At 42.0% G+C, this 21,294-nt stretch overlaps 2 protein-coding genes and 1 pseudogene across 4 annotated transcripts in view; 1 reads left to right on the top strand and 2 right to left on the bottom strand.

Annotated features, from left to right (window-relative positions):
- The window catches only part of LOC107502051 (centromere protein P), a 197,229-nt gene extending 186,713 nt beyond the window's left edge, over positions 1-10,516 (top strand). For 2 of the 3 annotated variants that reach the window (XM_016128847.2, XM_036218314.1), the window contains exons 6-8: positions 8,516-8,595; positions 9,701-9,831; positions 10,203-10,516. In XM_016128847.2, coding sequence (XP_015984333.2) covers positions 8,516-8,595; positions 9,701-9,831; positions 10,203-10,384 — 393 coding nt within the window. In that variant the 3' untranslated portion in view covers positions 10,385-10,516. The remainder of the gene's footprint in view (positions 1-8,515; positions 8,596-9,700; positions 9,832-10,202) is intronic. The other variant, XM_016128848.2, reaches the window with a different exon arrangement.
- Positions 922-1,575, bottom strand: LOC118614962 (annotated as a pseudogene).
- IPPK (inositol-pentakisphosphate 2-kinase) overlaps positions 10,366-21,294 on the bottom strand; it is a 62,295-nt gene continuing 51,366 nt past the window's right edge. The window contains exons 12-13 of the mRNA XM_036218312.1: positions 15,311-15,390; positions 10,366-13,030 (exon numbers count right to left, since the gene is read on the bottom strand). Coding sequence (XP_036074205.1) covers positions 12,805-13,030; positions 15,311-15,390 — 306 coding nt within the window. The 3' untranslated portion in view covers positions 10,366-12,804. The remainder of the gene's footprint in view (positions 13,031-15,310; positions 15,391-21,294) is intronic.

The raw sequence follows: 21,294 nt of genomic DNA, 5'->3' as shown, positions 1-21,294 counted from the left end.
CTTGGATAGTTGTCATGATTGCACTATGTTGAAATGAGAAGCTTTCGTCTCTTCTGGTTGTTGTGCTAATCAGGAAATTTCCAGATTTTCTGGGACATAGGCTGCAGCCATTGGTTCTGTTACTTCAGACATATGTGATGATGTGAAGGATTTCCTTTCCAGAATTGCCCTAGAGTAGTCATTTCTCCCCCTGCCATAGCTTGTCACAGTCTGAGACCCCTCCTCACAACCATAGCCCTTCCTCTGACCAAGAGGACAGAGCACCTGGCCATCACTTGCCCAGAAAACTTTCTCAGTAAATGCCAAATGAATGCCAGCTGTGTTGTAGTTGTGCGCATCATTAGATTGTTCACAGATAATGTGCTTTCTTGCCCTCTGTTTTCTCTTACCTCACAGAGGTGCCAGTGTGCTGTGGGGGTCAGGGTGGGGCTTCTGGAAGACTAGAGTGGCTGACCCAGTAAATGGATTGAGGGTAAAGAAGGCAGCGATTTGCAGCCAGGGAAGGGAGAAGGATTAGTGGGCCCTGGGAGTGATCTCGTGCTTGTTTTTTTGAACAGCTTGATATCCTTTATTTATCTATAGATAATATAAATAAATCTACATTGTCTTTCTGAACTCTTTTCCTTGCTATTACTGAGAATTATCTTCAACATTTATTGCCACTCCAAAAACAGGAATGTTCCATGCAACAGCAGCACTTTGTTTTTTTAGTTGATCATTTGTAGTAGTCACACTCATTTGCCTATGCTTGCCATAAAGTGAAATTACTGCCTGGGACATCTCATAATTGATAAAGTCGGAGAGTGAAACCATTTACATAACTCCTAGTTATATTTCTTTTAAGACTCTCCAAGATCAAATAAACTAATATGTAATGCTATTTACTGAAATGAAAAAAACCTGAAGAAAAAGAAACATCCTTCACTGTCTTTCATTCATGTCATTAATTAGAACACATGAGGCAGCATAATCTGGTTTCTCCGATGACCTGAATTTTCTCTTTGTTGTTCATTCCGGTCAGTTCAATGGTTGCTCTCATCAGCATGCATTGGTTCAGTTTTTACTCTTATCATTAGGCAAAGAAGCCAACCAATTTGAATCATCTTAATGACTCATTCCAGATGCTTTTGAAACCTCTCAGCTGTTCCAAGGCGTCAACATTTCTGTACCTCCATCGTGACTCTTATGGTCTCTCTTGCTTGATGGGGTTGGCATTCATTTATGAGATGATGCACACGTACAAAGATCAGCTCAAGATCTAGTTCCTCTTGTCATTTTATAGTCTCAGGGCTCCTTACCAAGATATCTAAGACATTAATAAGGATAGGCATATTGAGTTATCTCAGTTCATTCTTGTGATCCAACTGCATAGGATGAAGCCATTAAATGCCCTAATTTTCCAAAGGGTGGATGATAAGATCTTCACATTGGAACTGGTTGTCAAACATCATATAACTGTCTTGTTGAAAGTGGAAGCTTAAGAACTAGGCCTTCCTGGATATTTTCATCTGTGTGCTCCCTGTTGTACTGCTTTGGAGGTGGTGGAAGGGCACTCACTTGCTGTGGCTCGCCCATTGTGGAAGATCAAGAACCTCAGTCCTGGGTTTACTCTGGTCACACTTGTTTGTTGTTTTTTTTTTTTTTTTAAGTATGTGTGCTCAAGAGGATGAGGAAGGGGCCATGGTGGCATGCTGGTACATGTATCACACCACCTTGTCTTTCTGAACTCTTTTCCTTGAGAGGGCCTGGGAACACAAAAGCCCTAGTTGCTAGGAGTCCCAGTCTTGGTTTCTAAATACCCTCGGCTCCTTGAAGAAATGCTGATTCCCACTGAATAAATTAGTAACCTGTAAGTCAGTATAGGTATACTGTTTAGGGGTAAAGGAAAACTCATTCTTCTGGTGGAAAGTCACTAATTGATGTGGAAGGAATGAGGGAGACAGTCACCCTTTGGTAGCCCTCATGTGGTGAGCAGACATCCAATGAAGAGCCAGACAGTGTCCTGGTCTCAGGATGTCCCCTCAGAAAACACCAATTACAGACAGAAAAGAGTGACTTGGGGTATCAAAATAGCATCATTTATTTCCATGGCACTCCTGGCATGGCATCATGGGGAGATGTCAGAAGCGGTCTGAGGCCCTACTGCAACCTGAGAGGCCTGCACTCTGCAGACTAGGGGCCGGGGTGCCTGCAGTGGGCACAGACGGGAGGATGGCCCCATTTGAGGCAACGCCTAGTGAGTATCTGCAGCTTGAACTAGAAAGAGCAAGTGACCATGGGTGTCCTGGGTGTGGGCAGGCCCGCAGGGAGTTGACAGAAGGTCCCACCCAGGCAGAGTGGCTGCAGCTTTGGAGCACCCCCCGGAACCATACATAAGAGCATGATTTTTATATAGCATCTGTGATCATATAGACATAAAACGGTGTAAGGAAACTATACTCATGTCTGGTACAGAGGAGGCAGTTAATATTTGTTAGTTTCTTTTTCAAAATGAGAGCAAATTGCACTCCCAAGTGTGGATGTCATAGGCATTTGTAAGCCTTCTGACTTTGGGAAGGATTGAAACACTTGTCTCAGAATGTTTAGGTGCAGGTATAGTGCAGATGCCCAGCGTGGCTCTGACAGCCTGCCTTCTGAGCTGCGCATGCCCCACTCCTAGAACCCAGGACATCATTAGCTTGCTGTTAAGCAGTCCCCCGCCAAGGCCCCCACCTAGAGCTGCCGTGCGCAATACCTGTGGCTGGAGGCAGGCAGGCTTCTCCTCCTCTTTCTGTGCCCAGGTCCTTCGAGTCTGTGTGTTGTGTCAAATGACAAAAATAATAAAATTTAATAATGAGTTTGATGCTCTTTATTCAAGGGAAACTATCCAGTGCCTCGCAAGCAGGGAGCACTCTTCCTAAGAGGGAGTGTTCTAGAACATTAAAGAGGCCGTGGGGAGACAGGCCAGAATTGGCTCTCAGATCCTGTTTTCTTGGGGTGAGGTGAGCTTGCTCAGCTAAGTTGGAGAATTATGATTGGCATCAGATGTCATCCGTAAGTGAGCACGAGCTAACTTAGGTTTAAATCTGTGCCCTGAGCTGGGTCTTGGGGGTGGCCTCCATTTTGTGGATCTTGATCTACAACGTAACTTATTAGTTGCCCCTGCCTCATCCCCTGTCTCTATGCTGCGATGATATGAGGGTTGGCCTCCTCCTCCTCCCTCCTCTTTCGTGGATCATTCCAGTCAGCACATACACCGTGCCAGCACCTCACATCCCTCGCTGCCAGCTCCTGCCGGTTCCCTGATTCCTCTGGCAACACAGCCTCCTGGCAGAGTTGCCTGTACATGGGTCTCACCTCCTCACCTTGGATTCTTCTTCACCCCCAGAATCTGGCACAAGGCCCTGCACCCCACTGATATCCTTGTCTCAGCACCACCGGCAGAGCCACAGGGTCACTCACTCCTTCCTCCTGGGGCCTTGCCTATCCTACCAGCCCTGAGCTGAGCAATTCTTCCACTGACTGACCTGGTGCTGGGAGCCAGGTGTCTTCCTGTCACGCCACCTCTTCCCCACCAGCATAATCGCCTACACCCTTGCTCTCTCCGATTCTTCCACATCTCTACATCCAGCAAGCCCTGTCCATTCTTACTTAGGAACACATCCCATTGTTGCCACCAGGCAAACCATCTGTCACTCCTGCCCACAGGCCCCCCTGCTTCCTCCCTTGCCTTGCTCACCTCACCTCATCCCCTCTCTACATGCCAGTCAGCATGATCTTGTCAGAATTGGAGTGAGACCACATGCTGGGTGCTGGGGTGCGAGCCATTTATGTCCTGGCCCCGACCACCTCCCACCTTCATCTGTACCTTTCTCCATATCACCACTTGCCCTGCTGCTTTGTGGGACCTCAAAAACCAGCTCGTTCCTGCTGTGGGCTGGCTCTGTGCTGTCCATTCTCCACCTAGAGTCCCCTCCCCCTTGTCTTTCTAACATTCAGATCTGAACCCAAGTGTCACTTGCTCAAGGATGCTCTCGAATGGCCTCCCACCACTAGATGTATTTATACGTGTTCCTCACTCCTGGATCCCCACTTCCAGAACAATGCTTGGCACTACCTAGGCCTGTACAAAGACTGCTGTTCATCTGTAGGGAGCAAGGCTACTCTAGTTCCCTAGAGTGGAGGAACATTCCTTTTAGAAACAAATTATGAGTCTGGGGTGTGGTCTCTCTAAAGTTAGCTTTATTGAGGTCTAATTTACATACAATAAAATGTACCTCTTTAACTATAGAGTTTGCCGAGTTCTGACAGATGTCTTTGCAGTCATTCTTTCCCCCTGGTGACTCCTGCTCTGTTCTTTTCTAACCCAGGATGACGAAGATTTTTCTCCTATGTTTCCTTTCAGAAGTTTTATAATTCTAGCTCTTACAAAGTTTTGGGTATATGAGGTAAGCACTGAGGTTCATTTTTCTGTATATAAATATCCAATTGTCCTAGTACCATTTGTTGAGAAGTCAGGGGTGAATTTTGTCCCACAGTGTGACTTCACTGATCTCACATAGCTCTTGACCAGGCTGTCTTCAAAATACAAAATGTTACTAAAATGAGACTAGAGCCAAGACAAATGGGAAAGAAATAGTCTTTCAACAACTGGTGCTTAAATAATTGGATATTCACAGGCAAAAGAATGAAGTTGGACCTCTGCTTCATACCATGCACAAAAATAAACTCAAAATGGATCAAATACCCAATTTTAAGATTTAAAATTATAGAACTTTTCGAAGAAAATAGGTTTAATCTCTGTGACTTTGGATTACCTTTTTTAGCTATGACACCAAAAGCACAAGCAAAAAAAGAACAAGAATATATAAATTGTTCTTCACTAAAAACTTTATTGAGTGACACCATTAAGAAGTAAAAAGACAATTCACGGAATGGAAGAACATTTTAGAAAACCATATATCTGATGAGCAATTTGTATCTGGAATATATAAAGAACGATTACAACTCAATAATAAACAGGAAAATAACTCATTTAAAAAATAGGCAAAGGATCTGTATAGTTGTTTATCCAAAGGTGTACAATGGTCAATAAGCACAATGTAAAGATGTTCTACATCATTGGCCATCAGGGAAGTGCAAATCAAAACCACAATGAGATACCACCTCACACACTTAGAATGGCTAGAATTTTTTTAAAAAAGAGTAAAATAATAAGTGTTGGCAAGGAGATGGAGAAATCAGAACCCCATATACTACTGATGGAATTTAAAAATTGTACAGACACTGTGGAAAACAGTTTAGCAGTCCCTCAAGTGGTTACATACAGTTTCATATGACTAGCAATTCCACTCCAAGAGAAATGAATACATGTCCATGTAAAAACTCATATAAAAATGTTCATCTCGGTATTATTTCCAGTAGTCAAGAAGTAAAAACTACCCAAGTGTTCATCAGCTGATGAATGGATAAACAAAATTAGCATATGCATACAGTAGAACTGTCTTCAGCAAAGTAAGAGAATGATACGTGCTGTAACATGGACGAGCCTTGAAAACATTTTAAGGGAAAGAAGCCAGTCACAAAAGACCACATATTGTATGACTGATTCCATTTGTATGACATGTCTAGAATAGGGCCATCTATAGAGACAGGAGATTACTGATTGCTAATGGCTAAGTGGGGGTGAGGGGGTTCTGAGGGGATTAAGGGAGGTTAGCTTAAGGGTACAGGGTTTCTTTAGGGGATGATGAAAATGTTCTGGATTTAGAAAGTAGTAATGATTATATAACCCTGTGAATATACTAAAACCCACTGAATTATACACTGTAAAGAAGTGAATTTTGTTACGTGAATTATATCTCAATTAAAAAAAAAAAATCATTGAATCAGCCAGACATAATCTTTGGGAACATATTGAAGTCAAGATGAATTGACATATCGACACTCAAGAGAACATCTTTACTCAGGATTCAAGATTTCACATTTGTTTAAGGGGGAGGCAGGTTGTGGGGCGATCTGATAGTTCCTCCTCGACAGTGGGCTGGTGTGACTGATAATGCACACAAGGCTGGTTTTCTTTAATGTTCTGTTAAAAAAAAATTGTTTCCTTTGGACCAGCATCTAGCAGCCATTCCAATAACAAAATAGGTCTCACGTAAAACTGGGGTAGATAGCAAATTGTCAACATTCTTACAGCCACCATTTTTCTATCATAAGCACCAGGAGAATTCTTGAATGCAAACTCCAGGCATATGGCAAACAGCTGAATAAACACGCATTTTGAATCTCTGCTTATGACAAGCTTCCTGTGGAAGCCTGATGGGTTCAGTGTGTAGTGATCATGTCTAGGCTCTGTTCTTTATGTTGTCTCTGGGCTGCTCATCAGCTTTCTTCCTATGTGTTATACTCCGAACATATCTGAGGTCACCAGGCAAGTGAACAAAGTTGGACAAACAGCAATATTATTAACTTGTATAAAAGAAAATTTTCTACACATCCCCCCTCCCTACCCGCCGCCTTCCCCCATAACACAAGCCGAATGCCTGACCTCTCCCTAATGTCAGTATTTCTACTTTTAGTGGTTTAAAAAAAGAATAAGAGTACAATTTATTTTTTAGTGAAAGCTTCTAAATCTATAAACTCTTTTTGTTCATAAAGAGAAGGCCTGGAGAGGCTGTGAGGTTTGCCGGGAGGCTGAGCCTGCAGCCAGTTTATACCGCCTTTGGGCCCCATGCTGGAGCCAGCCCAGGCCACATGCTGCATTTGCTCAGCCTGGAAGTTGCACTGCCACATTCACATGTTCTCCTCTACATTCCTCAGACAGTTGTTATTAATTTAGAAGAGCCTGAGGTTTAAAAATCAACCAGCACTTTCCATTTAGAACACTTAGGTATACATTTCAAGTAAAAACTTTCAGTGAAATTAGCTTAAACCAGGCCCACCCCAGTATTTGGTCAGGACAGCTTGGTGTTTGGATGTGTTCTTGCTCTGTCGGCATCTTGCACACACGGATCTGGGAACACTGGACTTACACTCTAGGCTTATCCTTTAAAAGCTGTGACCCATCTTTGTCCGCACAAAACCTCTTTTGATGGAGCTTGATTAAGTTCAATTCATCAAATACCTGTGGTCTCCAAAAGGCCCTATCCTCTGAAGCCTACAGGTTCTGCCCATCCACAGTTGTTGCCCTGCCCCTTATCTTCAGGGGTTCTCTGACTAGTTTGTAGACCAAGAGTTTCTCAGGTAAAACTGTACCTCACTGCCCTTCCAATGAGGCTCAGAGTGTCCACATGGCTGGGTTTGGGTTTGGAACATGGAGGGGCTTGCATCTGACTTCAGCATCAGCCCTGGTGTGCATTTCTGCAGCAGGCACTGTGAGAGGGGGGAAAAAATGTGCCCTAGGAACTTGAAATCTCACTGTGGAGCCTACTTTAATAGTCTCTCTCATATCACCCCAACCCTGCAATCTGTTCCCACAAGAGCAAATAAAAGTTTCCAAGAACTGAGACAACGGGACCACTTGTAACTATATCTGTTGTGCACATTCTGTTGTTGTTTTAATGACCTGAAAGCCAAGTCTAAATTAAGGTATCGGTTCTGATATACTAAAGATTCCCTGGGCCTACTGCACAGATAATAATGGACATTTCCAGAATTATTATATTATGTGGGGGAAATAAACCCCTTGCTTAGAGTTTGCAAGCCGAGACATTTTTTAAATTCCACTTCATTTCTCTCTTTTAGAGAGAATATTTTTGACTCTAAAATAGTACACTGCCTCATCCTGAAGCTGATTTTTTGCAGGGCATGCTCCCCAAAATCCCATAACACAGAATAGCTGGGCACTGTGCCTGGGGGAGATGAACAGTTCAATGGGAGAGTGGGCAGCTCCACGCTGTGCAGGAGCTGTCTGGTTACTGATGTGCAGGCTTGGGCTGTTCGGTGGCAAGTGTGAGGATAGAGAAGTGGGAGCATCCACTGTGGTGGAGGCCAGCCCACAGACCTCAGTTTGAAAGACTTGTAAAGCCAAATGCCAAAGCTATAGAGCACAACAGTTGCTGAAACCTGGCAGACAACAGCTCATTCCTGTCATCAGGGTCAGCCATCACCTTGGTGAGTTGGCTGGACCCTATTGACTGGCCACCTCCGGGACGGATGGAGGGGCTGCCTTTGATTGAAGAGGACTAAGGAAGCAGGACGGCCAAATCCTATAGGACCTTGGGTGAATAAACCGGTGAAACTAGAACAGAGTTGTTCTGTAACATATTAACACTGGGGAGTTGATAGGGTGGCAGCTTAGAGGCTGTGTAGCAATGGAAAGATCTAGGACCACAGCACCAGTGAGCACAGGAGGCAGAAATCTGGATGATCACGGCCAGGGTGCCATGATGCCACATGCTGTACAGGTGACTGGCACATTGGAAACTTAAAAGACTTTCAGGGAGTGAGAAGGGTTTCTCACTTCTTTTTAGTCATCTGGAACAGCATCCCTGTGCCCCACAGATTTCTCTGTTAACTTTTTTTCTCCCTGTAGGAAAAGTACCCAGCAGCTGTGCACCTCTCTGAGGGAGTCTCCTCCAGCTACATGAAGGTCCAGAGCGCCAGCAAGCCAGGGTGAGTGCAGATGCCCCGTGGCACGCTGGGCTAGCCTCACTGGCCAAGACCCTCCCCAGCAATCCAATGGCTGTTTCCTGTTAAAAAAAAAAAAAAAAAAAAAAAAAGGATAAAAATAGTAGAAGACAAATATACACCACCTGACATCTTGAGAGATGTCTGTGGAGTCTTAACAGCTATGCAGCTGGGTCGGGGGCCTCACTGAGTGAGAGAGAAAGGGAACAGAGAGACAGTGAATGTCTGCATAGTTGGTGTGGGGAGTAAAACGTCAGCGGGTGGGTTCACTGCCAGGGTCCTTAGGGGACCACGGAAGGGAGGCCAGGAAGAGGTGGAGCTGTTTTGATCAACTTATTTCAGAAAAGTTCAGGAGGCCACAAGCACTGAGCGAGAAGACTCATCTGGGTCTTTTAGGTGCTATGGATGCCCTTGTGTGTGCATGCGGAGAGGTCTGACGTGTATATGAGCGCCTAAAGATGTTTTGATTTCAAGCCATAAAATGGTGTCGTAGTTTTGTAAGCGTCTGGGACTTGGGTTTTAATAGTAAAATGTTATTTCTAAATTTCACCTCTGGTGGCACATATAGCTGTAGCTCATTTTCAGTGCTTATACTCCATTGGGTGAATGAATATATATATATTTTCGCATTCTTCAGGTCTTGAGCATTTGGGTTGTTTTCCACCATTCCTAACCTTCCTGTTCATGTCCCTTGGCACATGAGTACACAAGCTCCTCTTGGGTGTATACCTAGAAGTGCAGTCCCTGAATCATGCAGTAGATTCAGCTGTCACTGCAAAATTCTTTTCCAAGTAGTTTATCAATTTATATTTCCCACTGGTAATTGGAAGTTTTTGTCTACGTCCTGCTGTACTTGTACTGTCACACTAATAGCAGTGGGTACAAAACAGTGTCTGTGATGATCTTCATTTCCATTTTCCTGTTTTTCTGTGTTATTCATGTTTGACTCACCATACTTCCTCTTCATCTGCGGGTAGATGTCTTTAGGAGCAGGGCCAGCTGAGCAGGGCTTCCGGGAAGGTTGGGAGGAGGGCAGCACTCCTGCCTGGGTGAGTGTCCTCTTCCTGCTGCACAGTTTACTCTTTTCCAGGTTTCAAAGACACCTAGTGATGGATCTTACCTCTTTCAGATTTGAATTAGTAATTGTTTGGAGGATACAAATAGATGAAGAAGGGAAAGTTTTGCCAAAGCTGGATCTTCTCACCAACGTGCCACAGCAAGGTAGAGAGGGGCTCCATGTGTGGGTGTTCTGGTGACTTTCTCATGTGCTTGACAGAGACATTTATTTATTTCATCTGGTTTTACATGGCAAGAATCAAGTTGAAAATCTCATTATTGTACTTTTTACCTCAGCTTTTAAAATATTTTTAAACTAATCTGTCAAAAAGCACATGCGGGGAGGGTCGCTCCCCCATGGGTCTCCTGGGCTGAATGCATGGGGGAAATGTTCTGCCTCTGCCTCTAGCACACAGGTAAGTAAGTGCTGTGTTCACAGTCATGACACCGTCATCCTGGCTCCCACTCAGGGTGGCCAGTTGGGGAGGAAGGAATGGTCTCGGTGAAGTTTCTTACCCAGTGTGTTTTCTTTACAGCCCTGAAGTTGGACAAGAAGGGAGTCATAGAAACTGCTCATCTCAGCTTCCGAAGCCTGCTAGGAGTGCTGGGCATTGAAGCAGCTCTAGAAAGCTTAATAAAGTCTCTTTGCATAGAGAAAAATACTAGTTCCCAAATAGTGAACACACAGGAGTCAGATGCTACACCAGAAGGCATGTAATTTTATTGAATATAAACATGTTATTTTCCACTGGGAAACCATACCTTTAGAACATGTTGTCTAAGCAGTTGTGGCACATTACATATAAACTGTCAGGACACAAAAAATAAATACAGCTATTTAAATGCAAAATGCCAAACAAGTGATATGTATATTTTTAAAAATAAGGTTAACATTTGAGAAAGTACAAGAGTGGGTGTCTGTCCTTGGATGCAAGAGGCTGTGTCATCATCCCACCCCACTCTACCTCTGCCCAGCACCTGGTCTAAGGGCAGAGGCAGCTGCCCACCACCTGGGGGCTCATGGAGCCTTATTCCTTAGACATTCCTCAGATGCATCTCCCTCCTCACTTCCCTGCTCTGGAAAAGCAGCCTTTGGAGGCGTTCACAGCACCTCTCCAGGAGTCCTCTGATGGTCACTCTTCTCGGTCTTCCACAAAAAAAGTGAAGCATGAACTTTAAAAATGCAGTAAGACCGCAAAGATTGCATTGTTTACTCATACAGGGCTTTAGTACCCCCTCTACCGTCCCTCTGCACAGAAGAAACAAGCTCGTTGTGTAAGTACCCCAGAGTCTAAGTGCTGCCCTGACCTCAGTCACCCATTTCAAATGTTGTTAGAACTGGTGAAAGAAGCATTGTTTCAATCAAGTGAACACCGCAGTCAGGGTAGAGGCTGTGGTGAAGTGAGCGTAGCAATGTTGGACTAAGGCCGGCCTAGCAGGGGGCACTCATCTAGCTGCTCTTACTCCACATTTCAGACTGTCCAGTCTGGCCAGGATGGACCCTAGGATGCCGCCTAGCCAGCCTCCTCAAGGGGCTGGGATTCCAGAGCTCTGTGCACAGGGACCCAGGGTCCTCTGGACGGCAGTGCCGGGCAAGACCATTTCTGTGCATCAGTGTTGTGTCCCATCCACTCCATCCCCTGTCCCAGGACAGCACCAAGGAATAACCTCCAGTCAAAACGACACTGACAGTTGCTTCCCTCCCCACACTCTGGAGCCTGTGACTCGCCCATGAGAATGCAGATCCACATGTCCCTAGAGATGGAGTCTCCAAAGCCCCCAAATCTTAACACACTCATGACAAGAGATGTGTGTCATTTGAGTATCTTTTTGACTTAGAGTATAGAAGTAAGAAGTAAATGTTTGTGCAGAATTGAAGAATAAATTCTAGAAGAGCTAGCTTGATTCAAACAAGTGTAATTCTCAAGTTATCGCAAAATTCCCCACAAAAATTTATAATCAGCAAAATATTCTTATTTTTCATGTAGCATTTTCATATAGTTCCATGTTTTCACTAATATTATGTTACAATAAGCCTTCATTAGTCCCTCGATATGATATAAATAATCAAATCTGTACAACCTACCATAGAATAAAAAACTGAAGCCAAGATTCCCAACAGTTTCCTTAGCAGCCAGGCACACTTTGGGTGACCCCAACAAAAGCCCTCTTGGTACCAGCCAGGAGTTGCTCATCTTGCAGAAGGGAGATGGCCCAGCACCACTTGAGGCTGCAAACACCATGCATCTTAGTGAAACCCGAGAGCAACAGGTTCCGAGAGGAGAGAAAACGCAGTGCTGGCTCTGGAGAGCTGGCTGAGATTCACCAAACACCCCAAAATGCCAAGAACACAGAGCTGGAAGGAATACTGCTGCCCCATGAGACCCACCCTGGGCACAGCAGCTCAGTGGTACAGCTCTGCTTCCAGCTTCCACAGCAGCAATTTTAAGTGGGAAAGAATCCCTTGTCTCCCCTATAGTTAAAATCATTCTGTAAAAAAAACAAAAACAAAAACAAAAAAAGAATGCAAATCAATGCTCGAATGAGTGGTGTTCACCCCTGACCTGAGTCCTAAGATCCCTGCCGACCCTGTGCAGAATGGAGGTCACAGCACCTCCACGGGGACCTCCTAAGTCCACAGTGCTCAGAATGGATGTCTGCCCAACAACCCATCACTCTCTGCAGCAGGGAACCACTTAACTGTGCTGACGTGTGGCTTGTGTTAAAAAAGTGACCAAGTTACTCAGCTGGGCAAGTTCCAGTAGTATCAATGTTTCCTTAAAAGTCCAAATTTTAAGATGTATATGACAATTCAAGTTTTTTATGTCAGGAGTCTGGTGGTAGGAGATCCAAACTGTGGGTCTTATAATAAGGCTTTTTGTATTAGAGATAAGACATGAGCCCAGGGTGGGAAGGAAGAACTGCCCAGAGGGGCCTCCTGGGACACAGCATATCACAGGGTGCACGTCTCACATTCCTTGTCCATTTCTAGTACTCTTTCATTCCACATCGCCCAGAAGCAGTGGTTAAAAAGCAAAAACATTCACAGCCAAAAGTCACCCAACACAAGAGAAAATAGCTCTATCATTCAACCTTCACATTCTATGTTCAAGTTTCAAAGACACCACAGGAAGGAAGTTAGACCTTATGGAGAACTAATGTGCAATCTTCGCTTTCCTTGAACCTAGTTGACATCATAGTGGCATCTTTGGTATGTACAGTCTTTGAATAGTAGTTGACTATCTTGCCATCCAGTTTGTACTGATGAGGGATGCTCTCGTAGGGCTTAAGGTCAAGGTCCAGCACAGACACAGAGAAGGCAAACCTGGATCTTGACGAAGGGACGATGGGCCTTTGATCAGAGCTGGAAGTAAAAAAGCAATTTCAGACCTCCCAAATCCTCTTATGCCAGCTCACCAAGAGCTTCTATATGCATTCCATCTCTGTGCCAGCTGGATGCACTAGTGCTAGAAACTTCTGCAAGAGAGGCACCTACTGTGACACCTGCCACCACACCAGATGAGAAAGGGTTAAAGTACAAAAGATGGGAAAGCAATTATGTAGAATACATGATTGATATTTCCCATATCCCAGTGGTATAAATGAATGCTGAAAAAATTACTTTATTGTGGGTCATGAATTATGAAACCTAAGAAAAAGTAGAAAGTAGATCTGGCCATTCAACACCCAAATGGATAAAATGTTGAGAACAGAATTCTTCTCATATGTCTTTCTCATTTCTGGTGAAAGCTGATGCTCCTTTATGCTTTCTCATTTGGAGACAGAGCTGGTTTCATGTTTTATTCTCAGATTGTAATTGCACTGTTTTGTATTTTGTTCCCTAGGGCTTAGTTTTGTGGGTTTTTTAAACATCAGAATAGTCCTATGCTTTAAAAAACATGAACAATTACTTAAAAACACAGACTAATTCTGAATTTTGTCCTAAGACTGTTATGCTTCCCATGCTCAGTGCACATCTGCATCAGGGTGACTAGTTTTCTGGTGTTAGATGAGTTCAGTAGGGCTGAAGGGAAGTAGAAGTCCTGGTTGCCCGAAGCTTACTACTATTTAAATAGTAAGTAATAAGAAATCATTCAAAAAAAATGAAACAAAATCCTAATTTCAAAAGCTTCTGCCTCGGAGAGGGAAGGCTAATGAACACATTCCTGTTCTGATGAAGCTAATCAGGGCCTAGACTCTGACTCAGTTCCTACTCCAAAACACAGCTGATAGGAAAAACGAATCTAGGGTTCAGTTGCTGGGTTCTTAAACTACTCCCTTCTGAACAGCAGAAGACACACTTGCAAATTCAGGTCTTGCTTTGGAGTCTCCTCTCAGGGTCTAAAACCCAAGCTCCATGCAGCTAGGCTTGGCATAGAACACATTTCTAGCCCTCGACAGACACCTCAATCTCTCACTTCAGAACTAGCACCCAACAAAATTATGTGAACCTATCACACAGAGGCTGGTGGAAGGATGCTCCGAGGGCTATCCTTACAGGAAATCTGACCATTTGTCGACCACAAGAGCCCCCTTGTGAGCCCAAAGTGTGGCTCCTGACACCTAAACACTTTGCCACCCTAGATCTGAGACTGGTGCCTATGTGGCTCAAAACTTTCTGGATACGTGTCCCAGCTCCTCTCCCAACGTGTCAGTTTTTATTAAGGGTACCAGGGCCCTAGGCCCTCAGCAGGCCTCTCACATTTCTGCATCCTGACTGCGTCCCCACCTCAGGCAGGGCACTGGATAATAACATCTCATTCAACACTAGCTTAATCCAGCTAATGGATGCCTCATAGCTAAACACTGGGGGCATTTTCTTTGGTAATAACAGGAGTTTTCGACTAGACAGAACACCCTTTTTTTAATATTTCAGTTTACCCTATAAATGTGCCTCCAAGTTTCCTATTAGAAAATGGGTAATTCTATACCTGCCAAAAAGCAGGAATCCTGGGAATATTTAGTTCAAACGCACTAGAAAAATGGGTGGCTGGCAGCCAGTAATGGTCATCTTGACCCTGGATCATTTGTCAGAAGCATGCAGAACATTCCACAAATACTGTGCGTGGGGTTTTGCTCCCTGCAGATCAATGCTGAAGATGCCACCTAATTACTAAGAGATTATCAGGTTTATCCCGAGTTCCTAAAAAAAGCCGGGAGAGGAGACTGGATGACAACAGTGATGTCCAGGAAGAGACACTACAAAAAGGCGGAACAATGCACATGTTGCTTCAAAGGCTTCAAAATGACCATGCAGGTCGGCATAGTGGGCCTGGTAGAGGACAAAGGAACAGGCCCACGGGAACTTAGTCTCTTGGTCCTCAGAACCTTGACAGAAGACAAGGGCTTTCTTTAAGAGAAAGGAATTTGCACCACAGTATCCAAACCACTTGTAAGTCCTTAGGGTGTTTTCTTAGAAAACGATAGTAATCTTCAATTTAATAGAACAATCTTTTAAAACTATTCTCATAAATGTCCTTTTGATGGAATTACAAGCTTCTATAGAGCAAGAGTTAGCAAGCGGAACAATATTTAGTAGGCCTCAGAGATGAGCCTCTGTTCATAAATGTGGGTCCTGCCTGGGGCCTAAAGAGGGAGAAACTGACTACTCAATTCATAAAACCCACAGCAGTGGGCACCTCACCTTGCATCCTGCAGACAAGGGGACAGCGCGATCATGATGGAGCAGTCCTTCGCAGTCATGGCAACCCGGTACTGCTGAACCTGTGAGGGAAGGAAACGTCAGCTCCAGGGCACCACGCCAGTGCCACATGTACCCTTCTTCCCAGCAAGGTCTGGCCAGGTACGGAACCTGGAGGTAGGTTACAAAGCTATCAGCCCAAAGGGCTCCTCAGAGGCCAACCTTGCCCTCGGACTTCTCACTGAAAGCAGCATGTGGACCCTGATTCAAAACTTTGGGACTTGGGACTTAACTTCAGCAAGGCGACCACAGACCGCCTTAGAAGAAAAAGCAGTAAGTTGCCTCAGAGCCTGCTGTGCAGCACTGCGTGAACATTACTCCACACCTCAAGATGGCAGTGCACAGATGTCCACCAAGGCCCTATTTAGGGCAACAGAAAGTACCTCAGGTCACATGACATGCTAGGATGTCTTGCATCCACTTAGAATGACACTGCAGACAGAGGAGTCACTGAGCTGGTGTTAAGTCACTTCATCCCCACGGTGCTAGTATCCTAGCTTGGAAAAGGAAACACACAGAACAACCTGTCTACTTCACATTGCTAGGCGACAACAAGGCTGGACTCAAACCAGGTGTTCTGACTCAGAAGTTTGTGCTCTTAACGCTGGGCTATGAGGACATGTAGATCTGTATATACTGGCCTGGAATGACATCCACCAGGGCTGTCAACTTAAACACACAGCACAGTTTGCTGGAACTAACTTGTAAATCCATGTGTGTGCTCACATGTGTGTCACAGAGGGAGAGATCCAAAATGATGGTCACCTCTGTGGGGAATTTGAGGCACTTTTTTGCGCTTCCTTCTTTGAACTTCATTTATCATTTGATTTTTTTTTAGATTGAAATAGTTCTTACAAAAATAAACTATTTACACAAAAAGGACATGGGCCTTACATGTTATCGCTGGCTTCAACATTTGTGTGATGACAGATCATAACCTCCTGTCTCCCTTTTAGTCATTCTCCTCCAACACTACTCAGCCAGGAAGACCTTCCCTGAGAAAATATCCAAGCTTTATCTTCCACAAGGCAGGACTGTGTGGGAAGGATTGGGGAAACCCCAAGTGCGCATTATCTCGGGCCTACTCTTCTCAGGGCATGCAAAAACCTTTACAGTAGAGGAGGAAAAAGTAGCTCCTCTCCTTACACTCTATTCATTTAGCTAAGAGATGCAGGGCTGAATGAAGGGCAATGCAAGGGATAAATATGTGGGTAAATGGACACTGACTGTATAAAACAATAACAGTAATGTCTTCTTGAATTTAAAATGGAATGCAAAAAATACAACAGCAATGTAAGTTAGGAGTAATCGTAAATTGTACTTTAAGAACTTTGCATTGTCCAAGAAGAGAGGAAAGGTACTAAACAATAAAAGTCAACTGCTTGCTGGAACCACTAGGACAAGCCACTAAAAGTAAAAGACTCTAACTTCCAAGCTAACAGAGTGGGGAAATGAAATAATTTTAAAAAATAATAAAATAAAAAGAGATGAGAGTAAAAGAAACCTAAAGCAGGTGGAAAAATTAAATGGTTTGGCCCAAGTATGAGTCCAATTGAATGACAAAGACACAATGTCAGAATGGATAGAAAACCAAACCATACCTTAAATACAAAGACACAGAGAGATTGAAAAGACTGAAAAAGATATACAGTGCAAGTTTAAACCAAAAGACTCTAGAGAAGTTACACTAATATCAGACAAAGGAAACTTTAAGGTAAAAAGTCTTCCCAGAGATTAAGACACTGAAATAAATGAAAATTAAGTTTCATAAAACAAAATTGATAAACTCTTGGTGGGAGAGATTAAGAAAGAAACAAATACATTTGTCAGGAATAAAAAGGCATTCTTCAGATCTTATAAAGCATTAAAAGATAAAAGAATATTACAAAAGTCAAAATTTTGAAAATTTTAGACAAAACAAAAATTTCTACAAAAATACAACCTACCAAAACTGACAAAAGAAAGAAAAAATCTGAAATTGAGATCATAATTTAAAATTTTCCTACAAAGACAGCTGGCCCAAATGGTTTCACCTGCGATTCCACAAAATATTTAAGGATGAAATAATACTTCTTACTTCACCTCTTCCAGAGAAAAGAAAATGAGGAAACATTCTTCAAATATTTTATGACAGGTATACCTTTGATATCAAGACCTAACAAAAATATTACAAAATATTCCTATCACTCACAAATATCTATGCAAAAAAACCCAAAGCAAAATATTAGCAACCAAATATATAAAAAGAAAAATACATCACTACAAATTGTACAATTAGCCACATTGACAGAAAATAGGAGAAAAATCATGTGTTCATCGCAATAGAAAAAGAAAAGGCATTGATAAAACTCAATAATCATTTCTGATCAAAACTCTTAAAATATCAGGAATACAAGAGAACTTCCTAATCCAATAATGGTTATTTTGTTTGAAAAAATAAACAAATGAACCCCCCTGCCTCTGCCAAGATCCTACAGCAAACAATGGTAAAATGCTCTCTCTTTGAAAATGGGAACAAGTCCATAATTCCCACTATTACATGTTAACTATATGCAGTTAAACAAAACAAAATAAGTAAAAGGTATAAGGATTGGATATGGGTAAAAGTTAAATTCACAGACAGTATGATTACAAATAATGAAAATCCAAAAGAATATATAAATTGCTAGAATTAGTGAGATTAGCAAGGTTGACAGAACAATCAATTGCCATCCACAATAAACACTTTAAAAATGAATTATTTTAAATGATACCATGTATATCTAAAACCATCGAATATGTGAGAATAAATAAAATAAAATATAAGACCTCTCCAAAGACAATCATAAGATGTTTTTATCAGATTTTAAATAACACCTAAAAAACAGAAAATGTCCATGGTGTTAAGACTCAATGTTGTATCGATGTCCACTCATGCATCACTTCAGTGCCAAACCAAACAAAAGCCCAATAGTTTTTGTGTTGCTTTTCCTTGTGGAACTGAACAAGTTGATTCAAAAGGTCAAGAAGAGCCAAGGCATTTATTAAAGGAGAGACATTCTTGAAAAAGGTAGAAGGATGTGCTGCTCTACTTGGTGCCAGGACTTATTATGACTCTATAGTGATCAGGGCAATTCCATATGAAAAAATAAAATCCTACCTCATGCCACATCAAAAATCAATCACATGGTTACCAACCAACTATGAGTCAAAACAATAAGGTTTCTAAAATATCTGTATGTCTTTAAGGTAAATAAAAGGTAGAGAAAGACCTAAAAAGAAAAAAGATGTAAATTAAACTACCTTAAAATTACGAACTTCCCTTCTTAAAAGGGCTCCATCATAAGAGTCTCTAGACAGCAAGCTACGGGCTACTTGTAGCACATATATCTGACAATGGGCCTCTATCTGAATATATAAAGAACTACTTCAAATCAGTAAGAAAATAAAAGACAACCCTACAAAAAACTGCACAAGAGACTCAAAAAGGTATGTTACATAAAAGAAAATACGAATGGACAACAGACATATGAAAAAGTGGTTAATCTCATTACCACAACAAGCCACCACTATACATTCACCAGAATGGCTAAAATTAAAAACCCACAACCAAGTGAACTACCCTGGCCAGTTGTAAGGAATGGAAACAGTAAACCTGTTTTGTAATATCTACTAAAGCTAAATATGTTCATACCTCTGACCTAGCAATTCCACTCCTAGAAATCTGTATAAGAATGTTTACAGAAGCTTTATTCATAACAGCCAAAAACGGAACAATCCAAATGTCCATCAACAGTAGAATGGATAAATTGTAGTATATTCATTCAATGGATCACTATAAAGCAATGCAAACATGGAAATGCATACAGTAACATGAGTGAATCTCATTAAGTGTTATAAAGCAAAAAAAAAAAAAAGACAAGAGCTATTATACATGATCCCATTGATAAAGTTCAAAGACAGAACAAACTAGATTATAGGGATACAAGTCAATACAATAGCTAACCCTGGGGAGAAAGAAAAGAGGCATAACTGGACAGGAAACCAACAGGGATTCTGCACAGTAGTCTGTGTTCTGTAATGGCACCCCTGTAGGTAATTCCACAGGGACTGTTCTGTGACAAATCAATTAACTGTATATTTTTTTCCTGTGAACTTTGCTGTTTGCTATATTTCACAATGCAAATAGTTAATGAAAACAAAAGCTTAGAAAATTCAAAATGTTAAATACTAGTGATATTAGTGTTTCTGAAGGCATGGGAGAAATAAGGGCCCTCAATTTTTTCAGGAAGTAACATAAATTGGCAAAATCTTTTTGGGAGGACAATATGAATCTATCAAAAAATAAATTTAGACATTTTACTTCTAAGAATCTATCTTACAGATGTGCTGTGTATATAAGGGTTAAAGTACAAAAGTTGTAAATGTCAATATTATCTTTAACAGTAACAAATTAAAACAACATCCAAATAAATGACAATGCTATGACATATTAAAGGAAAAAACATAAATCCACAAAGAGAAGAAGTACAACATACACCAAGCAAGATAAATAAAAAGTACACTATACCTAATCACATTGCACTAAAATGTCAAATAATGAAAGAGAAGACCTTAAAAGCAGTCATAGCGACAACCACCAGACGAGCTAAAACCTTAACTAACCCGCTGACACCATCATGTGGCCCTGGGTAGCCCTCACAAACCTCATACTACTTTGGACAGATGCTGTAGTTTCTCAGGTACAAGTGAGTGGAGTAGTAGTGGGTCAGCCTGTCATGTGACCCTGCACCTACTCAACAGCTAGAGAAGTCATAACCAAGTGCTGGGGCCAAGAGAAATGTCCTTGGTTTCTATGCTCAAATCATCTCATTAGAACTGATGGAAACCATTTCACCTTTCAGAGGAATGAGTGTTATGACCTAAAAATGGAATCATTTTGAAAGGGAATGTATCTTTAACCATAAGGAATACAGCCCAGTCCAACAGCGGCATGTACTATTGCAGTGTCATGTGCTCAGGGTGGTATAATGATTTGAAAAGCAACATATTCAGGAATAAACTTAAAATACAAAATGTATGCTCTGAAAACTATGAAAAATTGTAGAAAGAAAAACACACATCTAAATAAATGGAAAAGTATCTCGTGTTAACAAATGGCCACACTACCCAAAACAATCTGCAGATTCAGAACAATCCCTATCACAATCTCAGCTGGCTTCTTTATAAAAATTGTCAAGCTGGTTCTAAAATTCACATGGAATTATAAAGGGCTCCAAATAGTCAAAACAATCTTGAAAAAGAAGACCAAAGAAAGAGAACTTATACTTTCCACTTTCAAAACTTATTAAAAAGTAACAATAATCAAGACAGGGTATGGGCATAAATACAGACATATAGATCAATGGAACACAAGGGTGGCAAGACTATTCAACGAGGAAAAAAATAATCTCGTCAACAAATGATACTGGGAAAACTGGATATCCACATGCAAAGAATGATGTTGGATGTCCATCTCAAATCATATACAAAAATTAACTCAAAATGGGTCAAAGAACTAAATGTAAGAGCTAAAACTATACGACTGTTCAAAAAAAAACAGGGAAAAATATTCATGACCTTAGATTTAGCAATGGATTCCTAGATATGACAACCAAAAGCATGAAAAATGAAAGAAAAAAATAAATTGGATATCATCAAAACTAAAAACATTTAGGTTTAAAGAAACCTTGAAACAACACTAAGCCAAACGTCTAACACTCAAAAAAAAACACCCAAACTGCATACCAGCACATCTGAGCATGGGATCTGCACATAGATACCACAGGTTAGAACCCCAAGTGTCGGGCAGTGGACTAAGAGAAATAAAAAAGCTGCCTCTCGTAGCCACCGGAGTTACCTGTAGAAGGAAGAGGGAGGGAAGAAGGTGTAGCAAGTTCCCTGAACAG

The sequence above is a fragment of the Rousettus aegyptiacus genome, unplaced genomic scaffold (assembly GCF_014176215.1).
Source record: "Rousettus aegyptiacus isolate mRouAeg1 unplaced genomic scaffold, mRouAeg1.p scaffold_m13_p_3, whole genome shotgun sequence".
Lineage (NCBI taxonomy): Eukaryota > Metazoa > Chordata > Mammalia > Chiroptera > Pteropodidae > Rousettus > Rousettus aegyptiacus.
This window is presented reverse-complemented; position numbering and strand designations above follow the sequence as displayed.